The following is a 24,176-nucleotide window of genomic DNA, read 5'->3' on the forward strand; positions in this document are numbered from 1 at the left end:
GGACTGTTCATGTGATTGTGTGTGTGGGTCAATAGACCTACATTTGCATCTAAAGAGGACTTCCGTGAATAGAGCTGGGGTAATCAGACAATGGCAGAAGTGAAGTGTTGAAGTCATTGACACTTGAAACATTTACACTTCTGTTGATGAAGGCTGTTAAAGCATTGTGAAAAACTCTAGACTAGTCAGGAAGAGTCTCTTCACCAAAAGTTGACGTGTGTTAAACACTATTTCATTGTGAGGAAATTGAATTATTGGTGGAGGTGCAATCTATACCCTGTACATTACATCTATTGGAAGGGGTTGGAAATCTCTGCAGACTTTAAAAACGGAGACAGGAAAAAGCCTTAATCAAGTTTTCACCTGGAGTTGAAAAGCCTCACTTCACAATCTTTTGATGTATAGACTTTTACCTGGAAATAGAATTATGTCTGAGATTTGATTAAAAACTAGTTCCTCCCCTCCCCAAGGAAGTTGCAGCCTCCAGGCGTATCTCACAGTATAAAACAGCAGCTAGGATAGCCACAACTTGTAGTTCTTGGAGATAGCACACACGGCTAGAACTAACCTGGTTCCTGACCAGAAAGTGCGTACTCCCGCAACAACGCCAGATCGATACGCTGGTACGTTTATTTCCCCGTTTATTTTGGTAAGCAAATCGCTTTGTGTGTATTTTTGTAACTTTTATCTTTGTAACTTTTTCCTTTGTTTTTGTAATCTTTTGTATATATTCTGTTCTGCATTGTTCCACTTTTTTCCCTGGAATATTAAATTATTATTTAATAAGCTTGACTTCTGCTGTACTAAACTAACACTCATAGCCTAGAAGAGATTGAAGTGCAACTGTGTATAAATCCATGCCTAATTGTATGCTTGAGCAACACTACCATATGAAATTGTAATTGCATTGTGTGTGGGGGCGTTTGTCATACGTTGGCCTAAAGCGCGCAGCTGACTCAACGTACGAAAACGCCAGTGCGAGTAGCTAACAGTATCGTTCGGAATGACTGTTAGTGGTTTTGCTTCACTACAGTGTAAGATTGCAACTGTGTGTGTGTGTGTGGGTGGGTGGCGTTCCCGTATTCGGCCTAAGCACAAAGCTGACCTGAATACGAAAACGCGGATTGCGCTCTGAGGACTCGACAGCAGAGTGGAAGTGTCTAGCGAACCGCTAGTGGTGGCAGTGAGAGGTGTTCTGAGGGGTCCCAGCCTTGTTTTAGCTTGACTAAGGCTGCTTCCCCTCTCAATCTGGTCAAACCCGCAGTCGGGAACCGTATACGCAGGCGTGCCTCGGGCCGGTTCCTGACATAATTGGTGGCAGCGTTGGGATCGTTTAGTACATTAGTACGCAGTTTAGCTCGCTGTTCTGAGTACTAAAGGCTGGAAGCTTGCTAGAAGCAACTAGCCTACAGAAGTCTACTCAGTGCAGAATCTATATACGTTTTTTTTGTTCAAAGATACACACTTGGTATTTTGCTTTCCCTCCCCCCCTTTTTTCTTTTTCTTTTTTGCAACACGATGGCTCAGAAAGCATCCAGCTATGCAAGGCAAAACAAAGAGATACTACTCAACCTGTGTGAGCACAAAGGCATCGAGACGGTGAGAGGCCAGACTAAGGAGCAGTTAGTTCGTGCGCTCGAGGAGTATGATGAGGCAGAGCAAGCCCGTGCTTCAACGTCAGCGGATGCAGCTCACGACACGCCAGAGGAGGAATCGCTCCCGCCACAGAATGCGAGTGGAGACGATGTCCTGGATGATCCACCGAACACGGAGATGACATCTCTGGAAGCCGACCTACAGCTACTAGGTTCAGCTAAGCCCGAACTGCGCCTAAAGCTGATTCTGGAACATCGGCAAGCAGAGAGGGAACTAAGACAAGCCCAGAGGGAACAAGTTGCACAGCGACACCAGCTGGAGCTGGCCAAACTTTAGCAGCAGAACCGGTCTGCTGGACCCGCAGAACGCGAAGGTGAGCGAGTCCACAGAATCCACCTGGATAAGTTCCTCGCTATGGACAAGGACTCTGACATAGACACTTTCCTACAGGGGTTTGAAAGGACTTGTCAGCAGTATGGGGTGCCCTGTGAGCAGTGGGCAAGATACCTCACACCAGGGCTAAGAGGCAAGGCCCTGAAGGCGTTTGTGAGTCTCCCTCAGGAGGAAGAAACAGACTTTGAGGCGATTAAGAAAGCCATCATTGCGCGATACCACCTCACGCCAGAGGTGTATCGAAAACGTTTCAGGACGGTGCAGCGAGGTCCTAATGACAGTTACATGGATCATGTGTGCAACCTGCGCACTGCCTTCCAGCAGTGGGTAAAAGGACTGGCTGTTGAAACCTTTGATGCCCTGCAGGAACTGATAATAAAAGACCAGTTCCTCCACACTTGTCCTGTTGAGGTCCGGCAGTTTGTACGGGACTGAGAGCCGAAGACCGTGGAGTAGGCCTCGAAAGTTGCTGATGCCTACACGTCCAATCGAGCATCGGATTTTCGGAGGACTACGGCGCCCAGCTGGAAGGGAGAAAAGACTGCGAGACCTTCTCCTCTGAGCACCCAGCGAAGCCAAGCACCGCAGCCTCCCGGAGGTAAAACAGCCACCGTTGACACTCGGAGATGTTTTGCCTGTAACAAACCGGGTCACATCAGTGCTACATGCCCAGAAAAGAAGAAGGAAGCCCCAAACTCTGGCGGGGCCCGAAATGTGTTGTGTGCCACTAGAAATGCAGGTAGCTATGCAGAGAATCTGCAACCTGTCACGGTTGGGGATACAGTTACCACCGGTCTGAGAGACACTGGAGCAGAGGTGACTCTAGTGCACCCCCAGCTTGTGAACCCAGAGGAGTACATTCCTGGCAAGACTATGGCTGTCAAAGGAGTTGGGGGTGTCACCCCCGCCATACCCACCGCCTTGGTCCACCTGGATTGGGGGGCCGGCAGCGGAATGAAAGAAGTGGGGTAACGGATGCCATCCCCACGAACGTTTTGTTGGGTACTGACCTGGGACGGTTAGTGGCCCGGTATAAGCCTACTCCAAACCCCGTGGAGCCTGCATCCCCAGCAGAAGTTCAGGACTCTTGCAAGGTACTGTGTGATAATGCTGTGTAAGTGGGGAGTGCTGGCGAGGCCCCAGGGGCTACGGACTGTGTACTAGGAGCCAGCCCTAGTGAGTCTCCAGTGCCCAGGCCTGGAGGGGGACACGTTGTTACCATGCATGCAGATAATGTTAATGTAATATGTTTTGTGCTACAAAATGCTGTGTGTCATGTGGACACTCCATCAGCTGCAGGAGTAGCCAGCAGTGCTCGCTGGGCTGCAGCAGATGGATTGCCCACTGAAGGGGCAGACGGCACCAGGCTTGATCTTCCCCCTTCAGATGTTTTTAAGACCAAATGTGACGTGATTTATGATGTGTGTAATGTGGGCGCTCCCTCAGCTGCCGTGGTAACCCGCAGCGCTAGCGAGTCTACAGTAGAGGGACTATCCACTGAAGTGACAAATGTTGCTGAGTCAGCAATATCCGCTTCGGAACCTGGCCCTGAGGGCCCAGGAGCCTCTCCGTCTGCAGCCTTCCTGGAATGTGTGACAGGCAGCACTGAGCTCTCTGGGGCTGTTTGATTTGACAGCAGCCTGGAAGAGCTCAGGGGGCTAGCCATCAGGTCACCAGCTGGGAGGGGCGGGCTGAGAGGGTACTGGGAAGTTGTTCCCTCGGAGCTGTCCGAAGTGGAGGAGGCAGACCGGCAGATAATCTTTCCCCAAAGGGACCGAGAGATAGCTCCTGCCACTATAGAGAAAGTGCGGGTAGTGACAGTCGGAACCCGTCCCCAGCTGCAGCACTGTCTCTATGGTCGTGAATTCACGGTCGTCACTGACCCTCATTCCCCTGGTTGGTTACGTCAGGTTGCCAGGGGCAACAACACATTGCAGCAACCTGACCTAGCTTTCAAGTCCTGTAGCTTGGAGCTAATGAGTTACCCCCCCCCCCCCCCCCAGGTCCGGCCGTCAGTGACGGCTTTGGCAGGACGATTCGTTAGAATCATCTGCCAGCGCCATCTGGAAGAGGGGTCGTGTCAGGAATATAGCAGCTAGTTATGCTGTTAAGGATAATACAGTAATATATTTTCATTTTCCCATTTTTATATCTGCTGTGTTATGTCAAATGTGTAGATATGCCAGGCTAGATTCATGGACTGTTCATGTGATTGTGTGTGTGGGTCAATAGACCTACATTTGCATCTAAAGAGCACTTCAGTGAATAGAGCTGGGGTAATCAGACAATGGCAGAAGTGAAGTGTTTAAGTCATTGACACTTGAAACATTTACACTTCTGTTGATGAAGGCTGTTAAAGCATTGTGAAGAACTCTAGACTAGTCAGGAAGAGTCTCTTCACCAAAAGTTGACATGTGTGTTAAACACTATTTCATTGTGAGGAAATTGAATTATTGGTGGAGGTGCAATCTATACCCTGTAAATTACATCTACTGGAAGGGGTTGGAAATCTCTGCAGACTTTAAAAACGGAGACAGGAAAAAGCCTTAATCAAGTTTTCACCTGGAGTTGAAAAGCCTCACTTCACAATCTTTTGATGTATAGACTTTTACCTGGAAATAGAATTATGTCTGAGATTTAATTAAACACTAGTTCCTCCCCTCCCCAAGATAGTTGCAGCCTCCAGGCGTATCTCACAGTATAAAACAGCAGCTAGGATAGCCACAACTTGTAGTTCTTGGAGATAGCACACACGGGCTAGAACTAACCTGGTTCCTGACCAGAAAGTGCGTACTCCCGCAACAACGCCAGATCGATACGCTGGTACGTTTATTTCCCCGTTTATTTTGGTAAGCAAATCGCTTTGTGTGTATTTTTGTAACTTTTATCTTTGTAACTTTTTCCTTTGTTTTTGTAATCTTTTGTATATATTCTGTTCTGCATTGTTCCACTTTTTTCCCTGGAATATTAAATTATTATTTAATAAGCTTGACTTCTGCTGTACTAAACTAACACTCATAGCCTAGAAGAGATTGAAGTGCAACTGTGTATAAATCCATGCCTAATTGTATGCTTGAGCAACACTACCATATGAAATTGTAATTGCATTGTGTGTGGGGGCGTTTGTCATACGTTGGCCTAAAGCGCGCAGCTGACCCAACATACGAAAACGCCAGTGCGAGTAGCTAGCAGTATCGTTCGGAACGACTGTTAGTGGTTTTGCTTCACTACAGTGTAAGATTGCAACTGTGTGTGTGTGTGGGTGCGTGGCATTCCCGTATTCGGCCTAAGCGCAAAGCTGACCCGAATACGAAAACGCGCGCTGAGGACTCGACAGCAGAGTGGAAGTGTCCAGCGAACCGCTAGTGGTGGCAGTGAGAGGTGTTCTGAGGGGTCCCAGCCTTGTTTTAGCTTGACTAAGGCTGCTTCCCCTCTCGATCTGGTCAAACCCGCAGTCGGGAACCGTATACGCAGGCGTGCCGCCGGCCGGTTCCTGACACCCTCTCTTCCATCATACTATACCACTGCCTCCCTCTGCTGCCTCACTAACCCTTGGCCCCTCACTGCCATCATACTATGCCACTGCCTCTCTCTGCTGCCTCACTAAACCTTGGCCCCTCTCTGCCATCATACTATGCCACTGCCTCCCTCTGCTGCCTCACTAAATCATGGCCCCTCTCTGCCATCATACTATACCACTGCCTCTCTCTGCTGCCTCACTAAACCTTATCCCCTCCCTTTCTGCCATCATACTATGCCACTGCCTCTCTCTGCTGCCTCACTAAACCTTGGCCCCTCTCTGCCATCATACTATGCCACTGCCTCTCTCTGCTACCTCACTAAACCTTGGCCCCTCTCTGCCATCATACTATACCACTGCCAATCTCTGCTGCCTCACTAAACCTTGGCCCCACTCTGCCATCATACTATACCATTGCCTCTCTCTGCTGCCTCACTAAACCTTGTCCCCTCTCTGCCATCATATTATACCACTGCCTCTCTCTGCTGCCTCACTAAACCTTGGCCCCTCTCTGCCATCATACTATGCCACTGCCTCACTAAACCTTGGCCCCTCTCTGCCATCATACTATACCACTGCCTCTCTCTGCTGCCTCACTAAACCTTGTCCCCTCTCTGCCATCATACTATACCACTGCCTCTCTCTGCTTCCTCACTAAACCTTGTCCCCTCTCTGCCATCATACTATACCACTGCCAATCTCTGCTGCCTCACTAAACCTTGCCCCCTTTCTGCCATCATACTATACCACTGCCTCTCTCTGCTGTCTCACTAAACCTTGGTCCCTCTCTGCCATCATACTATACCACTGCCTCTCTCTGCTGTCTCACTAAACCTTGGTCCCTCTCTGCCATCATACTATGCCACTGCCTCCCTCTGCTACCTCACTAAAACTTGGCCCCTCTCTGCCATCATACTATACCACTCTCTCTGCTGCCTCACTAAACCTTGGTCCCTCTCTGCCATCATACTATGCCACTGCCTCCCTCTGCTACCTCACTAAAACTTGGCCCCTCTCTGCCATCATACTATACCACTCTCTCTGCAGCCTCACTAAACCTTGGCCCCTCTCTGCCATCATACTATGACACTGCCTCGCTCTGCTACCTCACTAAACCTTGGCCCCTCTCTGCCATCATACTATGCCACTGTCTCCCTCTGCTACCTCCCTAAACCTTGGCCCCTCTCTGCCATCATACTATACCACTGCCTCTCTCTGCTGCCTCACTAAATCTTGTCCCCTCTCTGCCATCATACTATGCCACTGCCTCTCTCTGCTGCCTCACTAAACCTTGGCCTCTCTCTGCCATCATATTATACCACTTCCTCTCTCTGCTGCCTCACTAAACCTTGTCCCCTCCCTCTCTGCCATCATACTATGCCACTGCCTCTCTCTGCTGCCTCACTAAACCTTGGCCCCTCTCTGCCATCATACTATGCCACTTCCTCTCTCTGCTGCCTCACTAAACCTTGGCCCCTCTCTGCCATTATGCTATGCCACTGCCTCTCTCTGCTGCCTCACTAAACCTTGGCCCCTCTCTGCCATCATACTATGGCACTGCCTCTCTCTGCTGCCTCACTAAACCTTGGCCCCTCTCTGCCATCGTACTATGCCACTGCCTCTCTCTGCTGCCTCACTAAACCTTGGCCCCTCTCTGCCATCATACTATGCCACTGCCTCGCTCTGCTACCTCACTAAACCTTGTCCCCTCTCTGCCATCATACTATACCACTGCCTCTCTCTGCTGCCTCACTAAACCTTGTCCCCTCTCTGCCATCATACTATGCCACTGCCTCTCTCTACTGCCTCATTAAACCTTGGCCCCTCTCTGCCATCATATTATACCACTGCCTCTCTCTGCTGCCTCACTAAACCTTGTCCCCTCCCTCTCTGCCATCATACTATGCCACTGCCTCTCTCTGCTGCCTCACTAAACCTTGGCCCCTCTCTGCAATCATACTATGCCACTGCCTCTCTCTGCTGCCTCACTAAACCTTGCCCCCTCTCTGCCATCATGCTATGCCACTGCCTCTCTCTGCTGCCTCACTAAACCTTGGCCCCTCTCTGCCATCGTGCTATACCACTGCCTCTCTCTGCTGCCTCAATAAACCTTGGCCCCTCTCTGCCATCATACTATGCCACTGCCTCTCTCTGCTGCCTCACTAAACCTTGGCCCCTCTCTGCCATCATACTATACCACTGCCTCTCTCTGCTTCCTCACTAAACCTTGTCCCCTCTCTTGCCATCATACTATACCACTGCCTCTCTCTGCTGCCTCACTAAATCTTGGCCCCTCTCTGCCATCATACTATGCCACTGCCTTGCTCTGCTACCTCACTAAACCTTGGCCCCTCTCTGCCATCATACTATACTACTGCCTCTCTCTGCTGCCTCACTAAACCTAGGCCTCTCTCTGCCATCATACTATACCACTGCCTCTCTCTGCTGCCTCACTAAACCTTGGCCCTTCTCTGCCATCATACTATGCCACTGCCTCACTAAACCTTGTCCCCTCTCTGCCATCATACTATGCCACTGCCCCTCTCTGCTGCCTCACTAAACCTTGTCCCCTCTCTGCCATCATACTAAACCACTGCCAATCTCTGCTGCCTCACTAAACCTTGCCCCCTTTCTGCCATCATACTATACCGCTGTCTCTCTCTGCTGTCTCACTAAACCTTGGCCTCTCTCTGCCATCATACTATGCCACGGCCTCTGAAGTGAGCCTAGGCGGGGACCGTAGGAACGGTTTGTCACAGCGCGGGAACAGGATGTCTGCAGAGGGTCGTTTGAAGCTCCAAGTTCTACCCCCCCCCCCCCCCCCCCTTACAGTACTCCTTTAAATCTGCTAGAAATCAATCAAACTAAAAAAAAACAAAATAAACTGCATGTATGGCTGACTCTCGTAGGCTTCATGCAAATGAGACTTAATGTTAAAGATACAATTTCACAGCTTTTATGCATCAAGGAGCACTTAGGAAACATAACACTGGGAATAAATATAACACTTAAATTAGTTCTCCTGTAATAAGTTTTCATTATACAGGTATGTATTTTATATTTCCGTGCGAAGTCTGTCCTTTGAATGTCCCTGATGCATTATGGATGCTTGACCTACAAAGCCCAAGATCTTGTTTCATACACGCCCGGTTATCTCTCTGGAGCATCACAGATCTGCATCTTAAACACGTAGCAAAGCTGTGATGCATTTCATAGGCTGCCCAGCACATCACCCACTCCCAGGACATAAAACATAACACTTTCACCTGCTGATTACAAATACAGCATATATAAAGCTGTGTGAGTCACCCTGTCGCATCAATTTTTCCCTCATCAGCCAGAGCAAGCACTCACACGTTCAATGTGATGCAGGATCTCAGATGGTGAGCTCAGGATAACACAATTTCAACATCCAAAAGAATCACAGGTAACAGATTTTAATAGTGTTGTAGGAAGCTTTAAAATATTATGGGGCGGGGCAAGTGTGATGCAACAAACCACACCAAAGGCCTGAGACACACTGTGAACGCTTTCTGAGCGCTTTTCTGACCATCAGCGCGGTCTGAGCAGTTTTTAAAAAATGCTCCCATTGACTTGCAGTAAAAAAGCAGAGATCACGATTTTTTTAAAAAGTCACAATCTGCGATTTTATCATGAATTTAATGCAAGTCAATGGGAGCATGTTTTAAAAAACACTCAGACAGCGCAGATGATCAGAAAAGCACTCAAAAAGCACTCACTTAAAAAGTCTCAGGTCTAATGTCCAAATTTGCCTTTCATGTATTTTTAATTTGTGGTATTTTTTATATTTGATGCAGCCATTCAAGAGAATTTCCCTTTGGAAAAGTTAGTCACAAGACTGTGCAGAAAGCATGATGCTACCAGCAGTGTGGGAGTTGCTTCTAAACACAGAGCCATCGGCTGATTATTACAGCGGACAGCACTGCAGCCACAATTCTGCAGACTTCCATGTTGCTCAGTTTGTAGCAAAATATATAACTCCTCCCACACCTTCATATGTGCATTTATAAAAGCCACACACACCCCTGCCTATATACACGCAAAATTGGGCACTGGGGAAATGTAGGTGCCAGAGATAACCGTTAGAATATAATTAAACTTAGTGATATTCTACTAAATTTCACTAATATTTTAATGAAGCTAGAATATTCTAATACAAGCTCTCCTTCTATCGATGCCTAACCCTAACCGCCCCCTTCGCCTCAACCAATGCCCTCCCCCGACACTCCCCCTCCCCCCCCCCCCCACAGATGCCTAACCCCATTTATGCCTAACCTTAACCAGCCCCCCGCTGCAAACCAGACAATATATACGTCCACCTTTGGCGCAAAAATGTTTTAAATATCGTCCGCTGCCGTAGATGCCCCTTACTATAGGGGAATTTTAAACAGTGGGCATGAGGGCCACCTGCTATGCAAACTGTGGCTACTTATAGCTGCAATTAGTATGGGTGCCTATGGCTTCGCCCAAACTTACCCCATGTCTAAATTTCCTGCTACTCCCGTCCAGCCTGCCTTAAGAAACCATTTCTCATTGCTCTTTTTTAACCTTCTCATAAACACCCTGTTTGCACAGAGCAGGGAGGAACTGGGTAGGAATTAAAGGACACCTGAAGTGAGAGGGATATGGATTCTGTCATATTTATTTCCTTTTAAACAATGCAAATAGCCTGGTTGTCCTGCTGAGCATCTGACTCTTACACTTTTAGGCTAAGGAAATTGTTTAAAAGGAAACAAATAGTGAAGCCGCCATATCCCTCTCACTTCAGGTATCCTTCTCAAAAAGAAGTTGTCTCTGGGCAGCAACAAGAAGCAGGTGGGTGGAGTCAGCTCTCAGTTCAGTGGGACAATGGATGATGCCCCCTCCCAGCTAAGTAATATAAAAATGATAATGCAAAAATATTGTATGTTTTTGACAAATTACATACATATATATTACAAAACTTTAGTTTGAACGAGGGAGGGCAGAGGCAAGTTTAGGTTGGGGGGATAATTACTGGCCAGTGCAGTTTTGGGGGGCAGGAACCATAATTGCTGCAGGCATACCACAGCTCACAGCACCATGCTGCTGTCTGCACTATGTGCACCCACACCTCCTTTCTTTCCTGGCTACAGTTGATTTGGGATGTAGCAGCAGCATGTGTACAGAGCATGGAGTGGCTCTGGGGTACTTGACAGAGCACAGAAACAGGTATGAGCACAGCCCTGTGCCCTGCTGTGTGCTAGTAAGGAAGTCAGGACCTTGCAGAAGGCTTTACTTCCCCCTTCACTACAGATGGTACATACCTCGGTGCACTGTTTCCTGTGGGATCCCATCGGTCCCCATAATCCCTGGGCACAAAAAATGGACTTTCAGGGAAAGTCTGATTTTTAAACAGGAAGAAGCTTAAAGAGAACCTGAACTGAAAATAAAAAGTCAAAATAAACATACACAGGTCATACTTACCTCCCATGTAGTCTGCTCATCAATCTCTTTCTCCTCACTCGCGTCCTGTTTGTCAACTGTGATCGATGGAATTCTCTGTCCTCCATTTTGAAAATGGCCATTACCCTATAACAGCTTCCTGGTCAGCACACTGTTAAACTGTTATATCGCCCACTTGAGTCATAGGGAAACATGGACATTACCTTGCACATTCAGTTGTAACTGGTATATTTCAGTTCTGACAAAATCTTGTCAGAACTGGAAGGGATCACTGTAAGAAGAAAATGGTGAGCTTCTGAGAGGAACTGCCGGCGAGGTAAGTATGTAATATTCATTTGCAGCTACATCATGTGTTTATTTTAAATAATTTTACTCAGTTCAGGTTCCCTTTAATGTGCAAGTTTGTCCAACTCACACCCATTCTTTTCCACATCTCTGCCCCTTGACTAACCCACTGTGCACGATCCCATCTTTCCCTGTTCCCTGCCCAGTGCAGTCTATCTCTTGTGCACGAGCACATAATCAGCCAAAGAAGGAGCATTGACCAGGAAGTTCTTCTGGGGTCAGCATCATTTTAAAGATGCCGGTTCTCATAGGGCAGCAGCATGGAACAATGGAGGGAGGAGCAAACATGGCGGACATAATCTGTAATGGGTAACTATCCTGCTCATGTGTATTTAAATGCATTGCTTTAAAGGGAAGGTCCAAGCAAAAAAAAAAAATGAGATTCACTTACCTGGGGCTTCTACCAGCCCCATGCAGCCATCCTGTGCCCTCGTAGTCACTAACTGCTGCTCCAGTCCCCCGCTGGCAGCTTTCTGACCTCGGAGGTCAGGGCCAAATTGCGTACATTTTTACACATTCCCACTAGTGCAGGATCATTAACACATACATTTTTACGCGTTAGTGGTGAAACGCGTAAATTTTTGTTCCTGCACTAGCTGGAATGCGTAAAAATGTATGCAATGTGGCCCTGACCTCCGAGGTCAGAAAGCTGCCAGCGGGGGACTGGAGCAGCAGTGAGTGACTACAAGGGCACAGGATGGCTACATGGGGCTGGTAGAAGCCCCAGGTAAGTGAATCTCATTTTTTTTTTTTTGCTTGAACCTTCCCTTTAAGGCATACATAATTTATACTAGACAGGACTGTCTATTGGATCACCCAGACAGTAATGATTAAATAATAAGAATTTATTACGTTTAGGTTACAGGTGGTAATTTTCTCTGTGACAACTTCAGAAATGTATAGATTTTACAATATTTAAAGAGACACTGAAGCGAAAAAAAAATTATGATATTATGATTTGTATGTGTAGTACAGATAAGAAATAAAACATTAAGATCAGATACATTAGTCTAATTGTTTCCAGTACAGGAAGAGTTAGGAAACTCCAGTTGTTATCTCTATGCAAAAAAGCCATTAAAGTGACTCTGAGCTCATAAAAAAAATGAAAGTTGTACTCACCTGGGGCTTTCTCCAGTCCAGTGCTGGTCGGGAGGTCCCACGCCGGCGTCCTGGTTCCTCTCCTTCTCCCCGCTCCGGAATGGCTGACAGGCCGCAGCCCGGGCGACACTCGCCCGAGTGTCGGGCTGCTCCTTCCGCGTATGACGCGGATTACGTCACACGCCGGCCGCCTCGCGTCATCACGCCGGCCGGCGTGAAAGTACTGCGCATGCGCGCTTTAATCGCGCATGCGCAGTACTTTCACGCCGGCCGCCTCGCGTCATCACGGCGGCCGGCAGGAAAGTACTGCGCATGCGCGATTAAAGTGTGACGTCAGCCGCGTCATACGCGGAAGCTGCAGCCCGACACTCTGCCGAGTGTCGCCCGAGCTGCGGCCTGTCAGCCATTCCGGAGCGGGGAGAAGGAGAGGAGCCAGGACGCCGGCGTGGGACCTCCCGACCAGCACTGGGCTGGAGAAAGCCCCTGGTGAGTACAACTTTCTTTTTTTGGGTGAGCTCGGAGTCCCTTTAAGCTCTTTGACTTTCAAAGTCGTGGAGAGGGCTGTCTTCTGACTTTTATTATCTCAAGTGTTAGTGAACAATTTTCTTTTTCTCTTCCAGAGGAGAGGTCATTAGTTTACAGACTGCTCTGAAAGAATCATTTTGAATGCTGAGTGTTGTGTAATCTGCACATATTATAGAATGATGCAATGTTAGAAAAAACACTATATACCTGAAAATAAAAATATGAGAATATTTTCTTTTTTGCTAATCTTCTAGTAATTATTCATAGTACACAACCAATTCCTTATATCACATTTTTTTTTTCGCTTCAGTGTCTCTTTAACCCATTTGTAGTATACTAATGAACTTGATACTCTTACACATTCATTAAAAATATCTGTTTACGTTCAGGATTCCAGGAAAGCACCTTCATCCCTATTGAAAGTCCACAGATATCTGGATTCAACTTTCTCTTTTAAAGGGAACCTGAGGTGAGAGTGATATGGAGGCTGCCATATTTTTTCCTTTTAAGCAAAACCAGTTGCCTGGTGGTCCTCCTGATCCTGTGTCTCTAATACTTTTAGCCATAGACCCTGAACAAGCATGCAGCAGATCAGGTACTCTTGACTCAGGTTTTACTGGTTAGCCATGTGCTTGTTCCAGGGTTTTGACTCGGACACTAGTTATGCCAGAAGATCAACAGGGCTGCCAGGCAACTGGCATTATTTACAAGGATATAAATAGGGCAGCCTCCATATCCCTCTCACCTCAAGTTCCCTTTAAACTAGTAAACTAAAGAGATACATAAGAACAGAGCGGTATAACATTGTCAAATTGTGCCATATTAATTAAAGTCTGAGAAGTTTTTTATTACTACTACCTTACGTGTGAGTGTTACTCCCTCAAGGTAGGCTAAACCAATATCATGCTATATTTGAAGTATAAGACGTAAGATACACAGACTCCTTGCCTGGGCGCCTCCTATCCATGTACCCCATTTCTCTTTGCTGTTCTGATCCATTACTTGGATTCTCAAAAGGTAAAATGTTTCTATCAATTTACCTATTAATATACATAAGAATCACAGCATACTAAGTTAAAAGTTTTTTTTAATCAAGCAGTTTAAAGAATTCAGCTGTGTTCACATTAACAACGTACAAGGGAATGCATAGTGCCGTTCTTGCAGTGTGATCACCATAGGACACTGCAGGAATGATTATATCCCTCTGATGATAGCACAGACTTCAGTGTGCAGCTTGCCATCGTTTATCTAGCAAGACAAACTGTGCATGCTACCATTTAATGTATGGCATTCGTCTTCAGCATCTTCAGTGAGCAGAATATCTTTATTTTAGTCGCTGCTGGAAGAGGAAGAGGAAGATCTCTGTAGAAAACAGAAAAATTATAATTAGTAAAAGCTCATTTACAAGCAGTACATTACGGTTTGAAAAGTATTACAATGAATTAATTAGGGCTTGCAACATGGCACATAGATCTAAACAATGAATAAATTTGTAAGTACCTGCACATTGGACTTTATACTCTGAAGTCTTCTCACTGCTGGCACACTTAAAGCAAGCACCCGTGTCAAAAAGTTGCTACAACACAGCATCTGTAATGCTGTCCTGTCAGTCAGTGACTGTAATATCATCACTGCTGATGCTTCCCTTAGCAATCCATCAAGTTTTCATCTGGTAAACAAAACAATTCTGACTGGCTTCTTTGGGCAACTGCTTCACGTTTTCTATTACACGTTTTGATTAATACACACAATAAACACACTAACCGCATGCTTGTTTCAAGTGACACTGAAGCGAATACATAGATAAGGGAAGTTTCTTACCTCTTCCTGTACTGGAAACAATATGAGACTCATATCTGTGCTACTAATGTTCTACTTCGTAGCTGTACTACACATACACAGCCCCATAGCTCTTTCACTACAGTCAGTTTAGGGAAACAGCCCTGTCTGCACAGAGCCAAGAAATATCCTTGTGTGTAATAACGAAGGTTGCATAGGTATTTAGCTCAGTTTACATTTTAAAGCCTAGCCAGCAGATTAAAAAAACATCTTTAGTATCTTGCAATAGTCTAGTTTAAAAAAAAAAAAAAAACCACAACCCTGTAGTGATTCGATGCCCTGACTCGGACTGAGGCTTACTCTACATGGGAAATGACTGCCATAATTGAGAACACACACTTCTGTAGTTCACCACGATCTTCCCTAGGTGGCACCACTGATTGCAGCGGCATATAGCAATAGCTTTATAGCTTGTAAATGGATCTGGCAACACAAAGTTAGTGGCTGTGCTGTCGCTACTGGACAAGATTTTTGCTGAAATTATGTCTAATGTTCACTAGTGACCCTGTTAGCCAAAGTGAACAATCGATTTCAGATAGATATTGATAATTTACCTGATTATAGAAAATAAAAATCATCACACTAGAGTGTAAGCCAGGAAAATGAATGCTTTGTGTTCTGTTATTCAGGGCTGTGGAGTCAGTACAAAAATCTTCCGACTCCAACTCCGACTCCTCAGTTTATGAAACCACGTCTTAGACTCCAACTCCGAGTACCCAAATTGGCTCAGACTCCGACTCCTTGACTCCGACTCCTTAGTCTAATACTTAACAGGGCTGTGGATTTTGTACAAAAATCATACGACTCCGACTCCCGACTCCTCGGTTTATGAAATCAACGACTCCAACTCCGACTCCGGGTGCCCAAAATTGCCCCGACTCCGACTCCAACTCCGACTCCACAGCCCTGCTGTTATTCATTATTTTAATTCCTGTACTGTTTGTCTGATGAGCACATGCAAAGCCAAATTCCTTATACGTGTAAAATAAAATGTGTTTCTGCTCTACCGATAACCAGTGCATGCCTTGCTTAAAGAGACTCTGTAACATTAAAAAGATCCCCTGGGGGGTACTCACCTCGGGTGGGGGAAGCCTCCGGATCCTAATGAGGCTTCCCACGCCGTCCTCTGTCCCACGGGGGTCTCGCCGCAGCCCTCCGAACAGCCGGCGACTGTGCCGACTGTCAGTTCAATATTTACCTTTGCTGGCTCCAGCGGGGGCGCTGTGGCGGCTTTCCGTTCCGAACTACACGGAAATACCCCATCTCATTCGGGTCCGCTCTACTGCGCAGGCGCAGGACACTTGCGCCTGCGCAGTAGAGCGGACCCGACGGCGATCGGGTATTTCCGTGTAGTTCGGAGCCGACAGCCGTCAGAGCGCCTGCGCAGGAGCCAGGAAGGTAAATATTGACGTCACCGCTGCACGGACTCCACGGAGGGCTGCAGCGAGACCCCTGACGGATGGAGGACGGCGTGGGAAGCCTCATTAGGATCCGGAGGCTTCCCCCACCCGAGGTGAGTACCCCCCAGGGGATCGTTTCATGTTACAGTTCCTCTTTAAAGTAGATCTCCAGCCTAAAGTAAGACCCCACATCACCTAACTTCCGGCAGTGGCCCCGTCTCCCCGGAAAAAAAACTCCAAGATGTTAACTGCAGTAAATATCTTGGTGTTTTTCATGGGAAACCCCATGGAATTTTGTGGTCTTAATACTGTAAAAGCCCTAGTTACAGTTGTACCCACAGTACAAAAAAATGAATGCTATTGCCCCTGTAACTCATGTGGAGGTTTCCCCACTTCCTATCTGCACAGGAAGTGATGGAAATTCCCACAGATGGGGAACAGGAAACCGCAATTTAATAAAAAAAAAAGGATCGAATGCCCTTTTCCACTATCCAAAACTAAAATAAATATTTTGTCTGTGGAATAAGGCTTTAAAGTGAACCCAAGGCGCCCCCCCCCCCCCAAAAAAAAAAAACTTACCTAAGTACCTCTGGATCCTGTAGAGGCTTTGCATGTCTTCCTCGTCCCTCACTTTTGCCACCCATGGACCCTCTGAACATATCCGACGAGATTGTCAAGATATATTCTCATGGCTGTGCTTCCCACTGCTGACAAGCAGTACGGTGCCTGCACTCTTCGTACTCAAGTATCTGTTTTTTTCCAGTGCCTGACTCAGTTTTGCTTGAGTACTCTTTCACCCTGGGGCGGCATTTTTACCACACCCCCACTGCAGGGCAATGTTAATTTATGGGGCCTTTCATACTGAAGCGGTGCGATGGAAGTGACGTTTATGGCGCATTTCCGATGCAAGGGAAAACCTACGTTACAGTGCGACTCTACAGCAGACCGGAAGTCATGTAAGTCTATGGTGATGCGTGTGTTAAAATTCCTGTCGCAAATTTTATGTGTCGCACATGCGCGGAAGCGTATTTTAGCAATATGCTTCTGCGCACATGATTGCTTCGGCCACAGCAAGTGTCACTTCCTGCTTGGCTGGCTGCCAGAAGGGGATTACTGCGTACTAATGTAGTAATCCCCGAAGGCCTGTTTTTGGCGGTGTGGCCCCCTGGGTTGCACAGCTGCCGTCAATACGCAGTCTGAAACTGGCCTCAAAGTGTACCTGAGACAAAGTAAAAGGATTTATACTTACCTGGGGCTTTCTCCAGCTCGTTTGCTCCCTCGCTGCCTTGGTTCCCTCTATTGTTCCACTATTAGTCCTGGTAAAGTCCCCAACTGAGCAGTGCCGGCCACACGAACTGTGCTCCCTTAGGCAGGATCATTCTGCGCATGTGCTGTTCATAAAAACTGTAGCTGCACTGGCACAGAATGTTCCCAGCCACAGGAGTGCAGGTGGCTGGGACCGCACATGCGCAGTGGCCCACAAACCGGCTCGATCACGGACTCCCGAGCGGTACAACGGAGAGGACTAGACTGTCACTGAAAGAGCTAACGGACTACAGGGGGCTGTAGAAAGCCTCAGGTAAGTATAAATCCTTTCAATTGTCTCAGGTTTTCTTTAAAGAAATGTCTGTAGAACTTTCTGTATTATATTTCTTGCAATTTTGCCGGCAGTGACTCACTACCTCCCCTGCTGTTAGGAACATGCTTCATACCTGTCCCCTATTAGTAGCAGAAAATGCTATTCAAATACAGTAGAATCCCTTTATAGTAGACTCCAAGAAAAGTAGTTTACTATATCAGTTTACTATATTAGAATTGGTCATACTTTGTAAATTTATCAGGGCTGTGGAGTCGGTACAAAAATCTACCGACTCCAACTCCGACTCCTCAGTTTATGAAACCACGACTCCGACTCCGGGTACCCAAAACGGCCCCGACTCTGACTCCTCGACTCCGACTCCTTAGTCTAATACTTAACAGTGCTGTGGATTTTGTACAAAAATCATCCCTCTGACTCCTTAGTTGATGAAATCAACGACTCCGACTCCAACTCCGGGTGCCCAAAATTTCCCCGACTCTGACTCCTCGACTCCAACTCCACAGCCCTGATATTTATACAGACGTATTTGCTGCTACCAGAGGACTGAGTTTACTATATCCAGAGGTTTACTATATCAGCGTTTACTGCAAGATTCTACTGTATGTACACCCAGAGGTGGATATCAGATCTGATGTACCAATAATGCAATAGACCAGCAACCTACCCTTCCATGTGCATGTTTGTGTGCCTTTTTGTTTGCCTTCTTCATTTTCTTCCTCATTTTTTTGTCCATGGGGTATCCAGGCATCATAGGATTCATTGGCATGCCTCCTGGTGGGTAAACTCCAGGGTAACCAGGTGGGTGCCCATGATGTGGGGGATGGGGATAATGTCCAGGAGGATACCCTGGCTGGCCCGGGGGGTAGACAGGCTGGCCTGGTGGATAATAGGGTTGTCCAGGTGGGTAGCCAGGAGGAGGCACTGTGCCAGGAGGATACGCAGGATTAGTGTTTGGAGGATATGCTGGGTTTGGCGGGTAAGCAGGTTGTCCTGTTGGACAAAAAAAATAAAAAAAGACACATAAGTTGTTTACAATTACACCATGCAATACAGAAAATAGGGCACATTATATCTTGATTTACAAACTATTAAAATTTGCCTAGAAAGCTTAAGAAACAGAACACCACTGCACAAAATAGTTGTGGTTGACTTTTTAAACAACTCGATTTCTGCCACAGAGAAATCACCATAAACCAAAGAATGGGATCTTCAGGTGTGAGCTTTTATTCCTACGTACTTTCATATCCAACGCCGGAAGCTTTTTTTGAGCAGAGCTCAGATGTCTCTGGCCAGCAACTAACCAAATGCTGTTGGACAGAGGGAAGGCCCACTTTAACCAATTGCCGACTGCCCACTACCAATAGGCGGCGGCAAAGTGGCACCCCCTGGACCGCGTAACGGCGATCGGCGGCAGTACCTGGGGGACTGAGTAGCCAGGGAACGCGCACATCCCCCGGCATTGGGCTCTGCCCACCCACGACGTCAACCCGCCAGCCAATTAGCAGCGCCGGCGGGTTGTTAACCCCCGATCTGCCGCATACAAAGTGTATAATACACTTTGTTAAGCTAAAAAAGTGTATTATACACTATCTGAGGGTGTGGGCGGGTGTTTGGGTGCCCGCAAGGGGCAGATTAAGGTCTGATCTGATGGGTAGCAGTGACAGGTGGTTACAGGGGGTGACGGGGTGATTGATAGGTGATCAGGGTGTGATTAGAGGGGAGAATAGATGGGGAGGGGGGGGGCTGAGGGCGCTCTCAGGGCTTGTGCTTTGTTGGCGCTATATAAATAAAAAATAATCATAATAATAATACAGGCTGCCTCCTGCCCTGGTGGTCCCAGTGATCGAGGGACCACCAGGGCAGGAGGCAGCCCTTCTAGTAAACACCCAAACACACTGACCCTGCCCCCTGAATGCCTACAGCTCCCCTCAGACCCCCCCGATCACCTCGCCAGTGCATTGCTTGCATCTATTCTCCCCTCTAATCACACCCTGATCAACTATCAATTATCCTGTCACCCAATGTCACTGCTACCCATCAGATCAGACCCTAATCTGCCCCTTGCGGGCACCCAAACACCCGCTCACACCATCAGATTGCCCTCAGACCCCCCTTATCACCTCCCCAGTGCATTATTTACATCTGTTCTCCACTCTAATCACCCACTGATCACCCATCAATCACCCCCTGTCACTGATATCCATCATACCCATCAGATCAGACCCTCATCTGCCTCATCTAATAACACCCTGATCACTTATCAATCACCCCGTCACCCCCTGTCACCACCTGTCACTGCTACCCATCAGATCAGACCCTAATCTGCCCCTTGCGGGCACTCAAACACCTGCCCACACCCTCAGATTGCCCTCAGACCCCCCCTTATCACCTCCCCAGTGCATTATTTACATCTGTTCTCCACTCTAATCACCCACTGATCACCCATCAATCACCCCCGGTCACTGATACCCATCATACCCATCAGATCAGACCCTTATTTGCCCTTTGCGGGCACCCAATCACCCGCCCACACCCTCAGATCGCCCTTAGACCCCCCCCCCCATCTCCCTGATCACCTCGCCAGTGCATTGCTTGCATCTATTCTCCCCTCTAATCACACCCTGATCACCTATCAATCACCCCGTCACCCCCTGTCACTGCTACCCAGCAGATCAGACCTTAATCTGCCCCTTACGGACACCCAATTACCCACCCACACCCTCAGATCGCCCTCAGACTCCCCCTGATCACTTCGCGAGTGCATTGCTTGCATCTATTCTCCCCTCTAATCACACCCTGATCACCTATCAATCACCCCGTCACCCCCTGTAACCACCTGTCACTGCTACCCATCAGATCAGACCCTAATCTGCCCCTTGCGGGCACCCAAACACCCGCCCACACCCTCAGATCGCCTTCAGACCCCTCTGATCACCTCCCCAGTGCATTATTTACAACTGTTCTCCCCTCTAATTACCCATCAATCACCCCGTCACCACCTGTCACTGCTACCCATCAGATCAGACCCTAATCTGCCCCTTGCGGGCACCCAATTACCCACCCTGAGATCGCCCTCAGACCCCCCTGATCACCTCGCCAGTGCATTGCTTGCATCTATTCTCCCCTCTAATCATACCCTGATCACCTATCAATCACCCAGTCAACACTTGTCACTGCTACCCACCAGATCAGACCCTAATCTGCCCTTGCAGGCACCCAATTACCCGCCCACACCCTCAGATCGCCCTTTAGACTCCCCCTGATCACCTCGCCAGTGCATTGCTTGAATCTATTCTCTCCTCTAATCACATCCTGATCACCCATCAATCACCCCCTGTCACCACCTGTCACTGCTACCCATCAGATCAAACCCTAATCTGCCCCTTGCAGGCACCAAAACACCCGCCCACACCCTCAGATCGCCCTCAGACCCCCTCCCCAGTGCATTATTTACATCTGTTCTCCCCTCTAATCACCCATCAATCACCCCCTCTCACTGCTACCCATCAGATCAGACCTTAATCTGCCTTTGCGGGCACCTAAACACCCGCCCACACCCTCAGACCCCCCCGATCACCTCCCCAGTGCATTATTTACATCTGTTCTCCCCTCTAATTACCCACTGATCACCCATCAATCACCACCTGTCACTGCTACCCATCAGATCAGACCCTAATCTGCCCCTTGCGTGCACCCAATTACCGCCCACACCCTCAAAACGCCTTCAGACCCCCTCTGATCACCTCCCCAGTGCATTATTTACATCTGTTCTCCCCTCTAATCACCCATCATTCACCCTCTGTCACTGCAACCCATCAGATCAGACCCTAATCTGCCCCTTGCAGGCACCCAATTACCCGCCCACACCTTTAGATCCCCCTCAGACCCCCTCTTATCACCTCCCCCGTCACTGCTACCCATCAGATCAGACCCTAATCTGCCCCTTGCGGGCACCTAATTACCCGCCCACACCCTGAGATCGCCCTCAGACCTCCCCCCCTGATCACCTCGCCAGTGTATTGCTTGCATCTATTCTCCCCTCTAATCACACCCTGATCACCTATCAATCACCCCATCACCCCCTGTCACCACCTGTCACTGATACCCATCAGATCAGACCCTTATCTGCCCTTGCGGGCGCCCAAACACCCGCCCACACCCTCACCCCCCCCCCCCTGATCACCCCCCCAGTGCAATATTTACATCTGTTCTCCCCTCTAATCACCCATCAATCACCCCGTCACCACCTGTCACTGCTACCCATCAGATCAGAACCTAATCTGCCTCTTGCGGGCACCCAATTACCCGCACTGAGATCGCCCTCAGACCCCCCGATCACCTCGCCAGTGCATTGCTTGCATCTATTCTTCCTTCTAATCACACCCTGATCACCTATCAATCACCCCATCACCCCCTGTCACTGCTACCCATCAGTTCAGGCCCTAATTTGCCCCGTGTGGGCTCCTGATCACTCAGCCATACCCTCAGCTCCCCTTCCGATCACCTCCCTAGTGCATTGATTGCATCTATTCTCCCCTCTAATCACCCCCTGAGACACCCATCAATCACCTCCTGTCACCCCCTAGCACTCCTATCCATCAGATCAGGCCCTAATCTTCCCCCTGCGGGCTTCTGATCACCCAGCCAAACACTTACCCGCCCCACCGCAGTGACAGAATTTTTTTTTCTGATCACTGCTGGTCTCTACGACTTAATTGTGGCTGAGACCAACCGTTATGAAACACAATACGCAACCTCCAATCCAAGAAGCTACCATGCCCAGTCTTTTCGGTGGAAACCACTCCAAGTTTCCCAACTTAACATTTTTTGGGGCCTTCTCCTTAACATGGGTCTAGTCAAAAATAATGTATTGCGGTCTTATTGGTCTACGCACCCAATACATCACATGCCCATGTTCTCTACTGCCATGTCCAGGTCACGATTTAAGACCATCATGCGCTTCCTTCACTTCAGTGCCAATACAACCTGTCATCTAAGAGGCCACCCTGGTCATGACCGGTTCCACAAAATTCGGCCGCTCATAGACCACCTGTCATCAAAATTTGCAGATGCTTATACCCCTAAACAGTCATTCTGAGGCATTTGGTTTCCAGACTACTCCTCATGGTTTTGGGCCCCTAAAATGCCAGGGCAGTATAGGAACCCCACAAGAGACCCCATTTTAGAAAGAAGACACCCCAAGGTATTCCATTAGGTGTATGATGAGTTCATAAAAGATTTTATTTTTTGTCACAAGTTAGTGGAAAATGACACTTTGTGACAAAAAACAATAAAAATCAATTTCCGCTAACTTGTGACAAAAAATAAAATCTATGAACTCACCATACTCCTAACTGAATACCTTGGGGTGTCTTCTTTCTAAAATGGGATCACTTGTGGGGTTCCTATACTGCCCTGGCATTTTAGGGGCCCTAAACCGTGAGGAGTAGTCTGGAAACCAAAGAAGAATGGGCGTGGCCATGACATTGTATGTGCGGAGCTAACGTAATGATGTAACACCGAGGCATAAGAAAGCAGTGTTTACGCCATGATGTGGACAAACGAGACTTTGCATCATGGGTGTGCAGAAACTGTGTGATGCTAATAGCATACCGTAACCACAAAGCAGCAAACATAGCCATCTATGACCATTAAATAATAAATGCAGTAACAGTTACCCCGGACACCAGAAACTAAATGCAATGGGCAACATGTCAGCACAAAATAAACGCAATGCAGGCAAACATGTCAGTACAAAATAAACGCAATGCGGGCAACATGTCAGTACAAAATAAACGCAATGCGGGCAACATGTCAGTACAAAATAAACGCAATGCGGGCAACATGAGAAGCATACACAACATGGAGAAGAGCTTGGATCTCACGATCCAGACACTGGATGGAACCGTTGAAGATGAGGAGGGTGGAGTACAGCCGGACCAAGAAGCAGAGGCAGCCGCTATTTGGGTCACAGTTAGAAGGGGTAGGGGAAAAAGTGGCAGGGAGGCTAGTCCCGAGTTGTCCCTCACTAATAAGTATGCTTGTTTGCGTAATATTGGGGAGGATGATTCAGGAGTAGCAATGCTGCAGCAGGATGTGCTCCTTAGCAACCAAGGGGCAGACTGCTGTAACGAGAAAGGGAATAGGAGTGCAGCTAAGGCTAGACAGGTACTGGTGGTAGGGGATTCAATTATTAGGCGCACAGATAGGGTAATCTGTCGAAGAAACCGCGAATGCCGTACAGTCTGTTGCCTCCCGGGTGCTCGGGTTCGGCATGTAGCGGAAAGAATTGACAGATTACTGGGTGGGGCTGGGGAAGACCCGGCTGTCATGGTACACATTGGCACCAATGACAAAGTTAGTGGGAGATGGAAGGTCCTCAAAAAGGATTTTCAGGTACTTGGAGATAAACTTA

At 47.9% G+C, this 24,176-nt stretch overlaps 1 protein-coding gene across 1 annotated transcript in view; it reads right to left on the reverse strand.

Moving 5' to 3' along the window:
- Positions 1-13,992: 13,992 nt before the first annotated feature.
- Positions 13,993-24,176, reverse strand: part of PRR13 (proline rich 13) — a 38,602-nt gene continuing 28,418 nt past the window's right edge. The window contains exons 3-4 of the mRNA XM_068265094.1: positions 18,426-18,751; positions 13,993-14,284 (exon numbers count right to left, since the gene is read on the reverse strand). Coding sequence (XP_068121195.1) covers positions 14,252-14,284; positions 18,426-18,751 — 359 coding nt within the window. The 3' untranslated portion in view covers positions 13,993-14,251. The remainder of the gene's footprint in view (positions 14,285-18,425; positions 18,752-24,176) is intronic.

The sequence above is a fragment of the Hyperolius riggenbachi genome, chromosome 2 (assembly GCF_040937935.1).
Source record: "Hyperolius riggenbachi isolate aHypRig1 chromosome 2, aHypRig1.pri, whole genome shotgun sequence".
Taxonomy (NCBI): domain Eukaryota; kingdom Metazoa; phylum Chordata; class Amphibia; order Anura; family Hyperoliidae; genus Hyperolius; species Hyperolius riggenbachi.